Source organism: Coregonus clupeaformis, chromosome 16, assembly GCF_020615455.1.
Source record: "Coregonus clupeaformis isolate EN_2021a chromosome 16, ASM2061545v1, whole genome shotgun sequence".
NCBI classification, from domain to species: Eukaryota; Metazoa; Chordata; class Actinopteri; order Salmoniformes; family Salmonidae; genus Coregonus; species Coregonus clupeaformis.
Window position 1 is genome coordinate 35,464,438 of NC_059207.1, and position 8,535 is coordinate 35,472,972.

Consider the following 8,535-nt stretch of genomic DNA (forward strand, 5'->3'; position numbering starts at 1 on the left):
TTTCCTTATATGAACTGTAACTCAGTAAAATCGTTGAAATTGTTGCATGTTGCATTTATATTTCTGTTCAGTATAGATTATATTTGCCCTTTCCACCTGTGAGCCAATCCCGTCTCAGCTGTTGAGAATTTCATCCCCTCAATTAATCAGAGAAGTTAAGATGGATACACTTGCTTATGCGCACACTTTTGACATTAAAGGCCATAACTGAATATTCCAAGCCATAAATCGTTTTGTACACTTCACTTAGCTTAAGGCAAATCCCACTTCAATTGATACATTTTTTTAAATCAATGCAGACCAGTGTTATTTGAGTATCATTATAGATAGACTGTAATCATCTACATTCCCCTTCTATAGCCTTTCTTTTTCCACTTACTACTATTCACTTACTAACTATTCATGATCAGTGATCTACCCTTTTTAAAATCCTGCCAGTCATCGAACTAGCTCAAGCAAAGTACAGGAAATAATAATAATGGTCACCAGGAATACAAGTGTCTTAAAATGCACTTCATAAAGCCATTGATTTAAATAATAAGTGAGATGATACTGTATGTGTGAACTCGCCAACTCTTTCAGACAATGCAAGGGGTCTGGTCATTTACCCATTTACAGTAGATGAACTGGAGAAAGACTCTCTGGGGCCAAATTCATTGGAAAATAAGTGGACACTTGCCAGGAAGCCCAGCAATGAAAACCAGTTTCACAGGAAAGAGGGAATGTGGCCTTGGAAGCACATTGGAGAATTATGTAATATTAGTGAGCAATGCATTTATAAATCCTTGTTGTTGACATTTGTTGAAATTTTCAATCAAGATTTGTGAAAGTTATTGCTATCAGGCACAGCTGCTATGACAATAAGTAATCCATATCAAACACACAGAGAACACATTTGACTGTGGTGCATTAATTATCACGCACGGGACCAGATGGGACAGGAGGGGTAAAATAACTGCCCTTTAAGGGGAAAGACATCAGAGAAACACGCCAAGACCAAAGCTGACTAGAGCATTGAGCAGAGTGAAGACAACAATCAAATGTAGTGGATCAATTCCCAAACAGTTTGGATTCACATCCCTCAAATGAATTGTAGTACATTATTACCTATACATTGTTATCATTAATGAAATTATAAGATTATATGATTTTACTTATTTGACTACTTGTTTAATGATTTTATAGATTTGACACACATTTGAGTGCATTTTTGAATCAGTGTGACCCAAGATTATTGTGAGAAATGTATTTATCTGAATCTAGAGCCAGTCAAGTAGTGTAACCTTCAGTCAATGCCAGACTTGCCACTTGTAAGACTGTATGTTGCATACTGATATTGCCTTACTGATAAATACAAATCCATGTGGATAGTGAAAAATGTTGCATACTGTGTACTAGGCTTATCTTTTTCAATATATTTGTCTGAACTTTGGAATCCCATACATTACGGGTTTGTTTGCAATTGAAATACAAAGATTTTTGTTCAGATTTTTGTTTATTTAGTTTAAGAACACATTAGTGTTTCCTCAAACCACCCTCTGCTAAGAACCCTATAGTAGGTACAAATAATATTAGACTGTTTTGAAATGGAAGATAATGTACTCCATTTGGCACTGTCAATGCTCCAAAGTCTTTTGCAATGACTTCTATTCACAAAACGTTCTGCATTATCATTACTTTACAAGAAGCATTTTAAGACACCTTCTGCACAAGCATTCAGTCAATAAGAAATGTGTGTATGTATACATTTGATTTTATATATTGTACGTCTACATACACATGCATACAAATGCACAATTTAATACTGAAGTATATGGTGCCTTTGACAGTCTGAGTACAAAAGTTGAAGTACCTGTATATATCTCTCACTTTACAAAAAATAACAATCATTTAAAATTCAGAATCTCTCAAAATAGTAGGAGGTGTAAACATGGCAATACCATGTAGATTCCATAGTAGTTCTTAGAGGTGTTGCTCATTGTAACAATATGCAAAACATTTTATTTTACAATATCTCTAATTACATGCATATAACTGGCAGGTCTCTGTCAGTGAACGCACAGATAAAAGGCTCTCTAATTTATGTCTGCTGTTATTCAGAAATGTTGTCGACTTGCAGTATAGATGGAGGTATTTCAACGTTTCAGTCTTTTTCTCTGAGCTCTCAGGATTTCATTTCAAGATTGGTTGAGTGTGTCTTGAATACACATATAAATGTGACCAAGAGGAGTCCTCGGAGGATAGACTGAAATATTTTTTTTTTAAAGCAACATAAGCACTCAACTTAAAATATATATTTTTTGTTTTATCTTGGGTATCTTAATAGGCTTTCTTTCATGGATTTGTGTAATTTGTAGTGAATATGTTAAATTCTTCATCAGTTCATAAATATTTAGCATTAATGTTGCAATCCATTTCATTTAGTGTGCATCAGACGACAATAGATTACCGCCAAAGACTGGTCCATTGAACACAGGATCAGGTTTGGATGGACAAAGCCAATGATTCGTGTGTTTTTTTATGCTGATGTTTTGAGCTTATAGCAAAAAGATTTCGAACCCATTTAGTTGTAACTGTGATACTTATAATTGCTAAAATTATAATAACATAAAAATAAAAATAAAACGTTACCAATCTGCCTTAGATCAATGTCGGAAACATAGTCTTTGTAATGTTTGGTTAATCCCAGGCACAATTAAGAAAAAAACGTAGCAGTATTATCCCAAAACGTTTGGCACATTCTTTTGAGAAACAATAAAAAAATAAAATAAAAATAATATAAAAAAGTATTTTTCAACATAAAGACAGGCAATGGAAAGTGCAGCAAATAAGATATCAACAATAGCACACAAATACAACCAATTGCACTTTTAAACAACCAGATGAAATAAATGCATACATCCCAAACATTGCTCACCTTATTCTACGCCCAGTTGTAATTCAGTCTAAACCCCAATTATTATTTTTTTGAATCCCTTCACATCCAAGGTTCTTGGTGAATTTCTCAGAAAGCACAATACATGATATGACTTCAGAAAGTTGACTTTCATTCTCAAAGATATGCCATGTCCTCTTGGACAGCCGGTGCCATGATGCCGCTCTGCTTGCAGACATTCACAGAGTTGCTGGCCCTCCAGTCTATGTCGTCTTCTTCCCCTACTCTTACAAGATAACATCTCCAAATAGAGGAGGGAAATATTACATGGAAATAAAAATGAAGAGAAATGGAGTGTAAGAGAAAAAGAGAGCGAAAGAGTCACCTATTTGTCTCATTGTGGATAGGATCCCTCCCTCCCCAGTCTTATGTTAGGGCATGGTGATGGTCCATCCTAAGCACAAGTAGTGACAGTCATGATGTTGCCACCGCTGGGCCCCCCACTGCCACCGCAGGAACTGGGGGGTGAGCTGTGGCTGCCAGCCGCCCCACTCCCCTTGTCGGCCGGCTTCTTGTCCTTCTGCTTGAAGTGAACTTTGGCATGTCTTTTGCGCTCATCACTCCGGGCGAACTTGCGTCCACAGAACTCACAGGAGAAGGGCTTCTCGCCCGTGTGCGTGCGGATGTGGGTAGTCAGGTGGTCGCTTCGGCTAAAGGAGCGCATGCATATGCGGCACTGGAAGGGTTTGAGACCTGTGTGGATGCGGAGGTGGCGTGTCAGTTCATCTGAACGGGAGAAGCGTCTGTCACAGTTTTCTGCTGGGCAGGCATGTGGCCGCTCATGCACAGGGGTTTTGCTGGGCCGGTTTGGGTACTTCCGTGGTCGGATGGGTTTGAGTGTTAGTGTCTGTGGTGGCTGGTGGTGCTGAGGAGCATGCTGCTGCCCACCCATGAAACCTGGATGAATCTGCTTGTCTTTGAATGCTCGAATGGTCTCTAGTGGTGTGATGGGTGGGGGGTTGACACGAATGGGGTCCATGGACTGGAAAGGCTTGTGCTCCATCATGCCAACCTCACCCTGATGATGGAAGATGTTATAGTCTGGGATCATAGAGAAAAGGCTCCCGTCCATGGAGGGCTTGGAGGTGGTGTGGTAGTCATTGCTGGGGTAGCCGAGGGCAGTGCTGGTGGCAGGGCTGTGGTGGAAGGAGACCTGGTCCTGGTACAGGTCACTGCAGGTGGAATAAGCGGGCAGTGGCGGACAATAGACCTGCTCCGTATCTGATGACTGGCCGCCCATGCTGGCTCCAGAGGACGACGTCTGTGCGGTGATAGTGCCAGGCGACGGGGAGACGCCCAGGATCCCAGCACTTACTAAACTAATTATATTGTTGTCTGAACACCAGCCAGAGCCCCCAATTCCACCCGATGGAGGAGTGTCGAAGGCAAACTTCCCCAGATAGGTCACGGGCTGCCCGCTGCGGCTGGACTGGAAGTTAGAGCCGTACTGGATCTCTGCATTTCCCTTATCACTTCCCATCCCCAGATCCATGATATTATCTGGATGAAAGGGAAACAAATTGAAGTAGAGTGTCAATGAATAGTTCACCCAGCTGTTATAACATGAAATGAAATACAACTAAAAGCAGAACCTGTTAGAAAAAAAACATACGTGAAAGTGTGCAGTACAACTAGTGCAGAAAAGTTTCTCGAAGCCTAGAAGCTACTATACTAGACTATGATAAATATGAACCTGCTTGATATTTCAGTCAGAGTACTCGATTAGTCCGAAATTCAGTTTCTCTGTATATCTCTGCAAATAGTCTGCCAAGAAGAAATCATAAAACAAATCAGTCCAATCCAGTTCATTAGGAAAAAGTGAGCGGTGGTGTCAGACCTGCAAGTTTATCGACTGACTTGTGCATCTGAGACAATGTTCTCTCTTTCAGATCCCACAAGCTCTCATAAATCAAGACCTAAACACCCCTTTGATCCAGTCATTGTATGTCCCACAGGAGGACAGCCACACTGAATGGCAAGATCTGATTCCCTCACAACAGGGTGTAAGCCAGACACCACTGCCAGCACTCTTACATGTATTGTATCTGCATGGGTTTTAGCAGAACATGAAATCTACACAAAATGAGCAACTTGAACTGTAAAGTGTACTTCCTACTCAGATCACTTAGTCAGCTATGCACAATCGGCCATAGAAATGCACATTTGGTCTTCTAGCTAAATGTTATGTTCACAGTAACTTTATTGTTTCTTGCACTTTTGTCAGTGTGTATTTTACTAGTACTGTAGTAGCCTATCTTAGATATATGTGGCAGCATTACAATTAAATGTCATATCAGACACCTGCAATAAAAATATCCAAATGAATGCAGTTCTGAGATGGCACAGTTTTGTGCAGACATTTTAACATGTTTTGTGCAGACATTTTAACATGTTTTGTGCAGACATTTTAACATGTTTTGTGCAGACATTTTAAAATAATTCATACATCATCAGACATAGCCTATATCAGCCCATCATTCAAGTTGCAATAAATTATACACAAGGGTGCTTATATATTCAGTCCCAGTAATTACTGTCTGTTTACCAGAATTTGGCTAAGGGCAAAGCATGATGAAACAAACAAAACCAAAATTACATATCTTTCACACAACTATTGAACACATGAGGTAAATTCAAAACCTTTTGGCATATATTTTAATTATTCTGGAGGTGAAGTTGAAGAAAACAAGCCTAAAAATAGCAAATGCTTAGGATTGTGTTTTAGACAGTAGGCTATATGAATACAAGGCAGACATTATATCTTGCTGTAATCTTCCTCAATATTTTGATTTGAACGATTAAGCAGTGTCACAGATATTGCTCTCAAGTGAGCTGGTGTTATTGCTTTGGGGGTGAATATTGTGAGAGAGCACCACTTGCACAAGGGACCTAACACCTGACTCTAGAGGTATCAAATATGTACTTCACAATGTTGCTCATCATAATCAATAGCTATCAAAATATATGTGATTTGAATGAGCATATGTAGTCAGATATTATATGAAATGAACATGTCACATTATCATATATTGATGGCTACCTGGCAAACCTGGTAAACACCTGGCTAACCTAATTGTGAGACATGTAAAGGTTTTCCATCTCTTTCATGAAATGTATTGATTAGTTATAAAAAGCATGCTGTTATCACTGGAGTATGGAGAGGTGATACTTATATCAGAGCAAATGTAATTTTAACGCATTGGCAAACACTACTGGACTAAGGCACGGGGATGTGTAATGATAGAACATAGCTATATCAATATTATAATTAGAAGTGGTTGGTGCTGTGTTTTCAGTCATTTGAAAGGTTATCTACAATTTCTAATTATTTACTTTGCATATAAATAGGCCTAACATATTGACAAATAACAAATGTCCTTAGATATTCAATAATCAATATAGATCATATTAGGACAATTTAAACCATAAATTGATTAACCTCTAATGAATAATGGCACTTCAGCTGGCTATATACTTCTGTATAGTTAAATAATTAGACTACTTTACTGTATTATATTTAATTATTAAAGATTTTATAGGCCTTAATCTTTATCTTGCCGCTAACAACAACTCCAACAACAATTATTTAATGTAAAATATATACATTTTTGAGTGAGACACTTTCAGTAGGCTACTATACAATTGTCATTCCTCACCTATTGATATACAGGCCCAAGAGGTCCAATTGAAATGTGCTACAGCTATATATAGCCTACTGCCAGCTGTAAAGTTGAATAAAATCTGTTGGTGAGTCTGAAGCGTATTGATCTGAAAACATGTATGTGCTGCTATCAAGGGTCGTTTCAATTATCATATAAAAGTGGTTCTTCTAAACTTCACTTTAGAATTGACAAACCTTTGCATTCAATTTAAACAGAATGGACACACATCTCTCAAAATGAAAGTTGCTGTCACCTGGAGACTTGCATTCCAGTGAGAGCAAACAAATAAAATATCTACATAGATCTGTAGCTATATGTAGCCCAATCGTCGTAAAGCCTGCTATAAGGCCTACAGCCTACGCGTGAGGCTATGGGCATGGGCAAGTTTGAAAATCAACGCCGGTCAAACGCCCACTTTACAGTGGATGGCCATGCCACTCATAGTCCAATCCAAAAACAATTTCTAAATTGTCAATAAATACACAAACAATGATTCATTAATTAGTGTAATGTTAGCGAGAAATAATGAATATCTTGTGCATAGGCAATGTATGCAATGTTGTTTTGGTTACAGTGGCACATTTATTTATAGACTATCAACAAAACTGTGGCTTTATCATGGTTCAATTTAATTTAACAAAAAATATGTAGGCCTATCATACCACATTAATTAATGTTTTAGTTTTGGTGATTAGATTTTAATCTATGAACGATTTTTAATCTATGACCTTTTCGTCAATTTGTGCGTTTTACTTTCACTTTAAAGACATGTCAATCATTTTGGGTAAGCTTTCACCAGAGCAGATAAGTTAATGTTAGACCTATTTACATTACTGTTTGACCTTACATGCAAATTACAGGTCGTGAAATTGTGACAGTAGCCAGTGAAACTCATAGGCTTGGACATGGTTAAGCATATTTCTGTCATAAAAGCTTGCCTCTCATAATATGGTTAACACTAACAGTTACAGCACTTGTTTTACATGTCATCGAAATAATAGTAGCCAACCATTGTGAAATATGCTTTAAAAAACAAAGTATTCAATCGAGATCGATTCTGTGCGTAACAGCCCGAAGCGCAAACAGGTGCCTGGATGATGGTCACTGCGTGCGCTCCAAGACAACTGTTGCGGTGCCTGCATTATCTCTACAGCTGAGACGCGATGTAGTTACAACAGAGACTGGATAGAACATAATCCAATCACATCACAAACAAAGTAAACTATGCTTACCTGTATTCATTTGCGAGTAGTGGTTTATAGAATCCGTATTGGTGAAAATGTTCATAGACGTCGGAATGTCCTCTTCTTGGTAAAGACTGTCAGGAATCGTGTTTGTTAAACTGCTCATGATAAGAGGGAGCTTGTCCGCTAGTTTCCCTGTCATAGCAGTTATTTAGTCTGACATAAATGACAACGTGTAGGTATCCGAATAGAAAACACACAGTTGATGACAAACTATAAACGTTAGAGAGTGGAGGAAAAATATCCTAGATGTTGTATCCAAGTTCCCTTCAGAGACAGCGTTGATATCTCTCCTTTCAGATATAGTAGAGCTTAATTGTCACAGGCAATTGTTATTAATATCATTACAATGAGACCTGTTTGTTTGCTTGTTGTGTGTTTAAAGTCTGTGAATCAATGAAACGGTGGTGGTGGTCGCACAAGTGTAGCGCTGCTCTGTATTGCTCGGATAGGGAACTCCAGCGCTTGCTGGTATTAAATAGGGGGACGGAACATTTATGTGACGTAGATGACCATTTATGGATACACAAAGCCAGACCGTACACAACACGTCACCAATGGAAGCGCCTCATAGTGGAACATTATGCTGCATTCATAATCTAGTGGGAAGGTGGTATTTACCCTATATGACTGGGAAAGAACCACTAGAAAGCCCCTCCAACTAGTAGGCCTACTAGTAGGAAACTCGTTTATC

General features: G+C 38.5%; 1 protein-coding gene across 1 annotated transcript; it reads right to left on the minus strand.

The window, feature by feature from the left end:
• On the minus strand, positions 1–8,273 carry LOC121584823 (early growth response protein 3-like). Its single transcript, XM_041900965.2, has 2 exons — positions 7,830–8,273; positions 1–4,435 (listed from the first exon to the last, which is right to left on the minus strand). The coding sequence occupies exons 1-2, from the start codon at positions 7,981–7,983 to the stop codon at positions 3,330–3,332; spliced, it is 1,260 nt and encodes a 419-aa protein (XP_041756899.1). The 5' UTR covers positions 7,984–8,273; the 3' UTR covers positions 1–3,329.
• Between the last annotated feature and the right edge of the window lie 262 nt (positions 8,274–8,535).

Coding starts and splice junctions, on each gene's coding strand:
- LOC121584823 (XM_041900965.2), bottom strand. CDS start 7,983: ATGACAGGGAAACTAGCGGACAAGCTCCCTCTTATCATGAGCAGTTTA. Junction 4,436..7,829: donor CTACTCGCAAATGAATACAG/GTAAGCATAGTT, acceptor CCTTTCATCCAG/ATAATATCATGGATCTGGGG.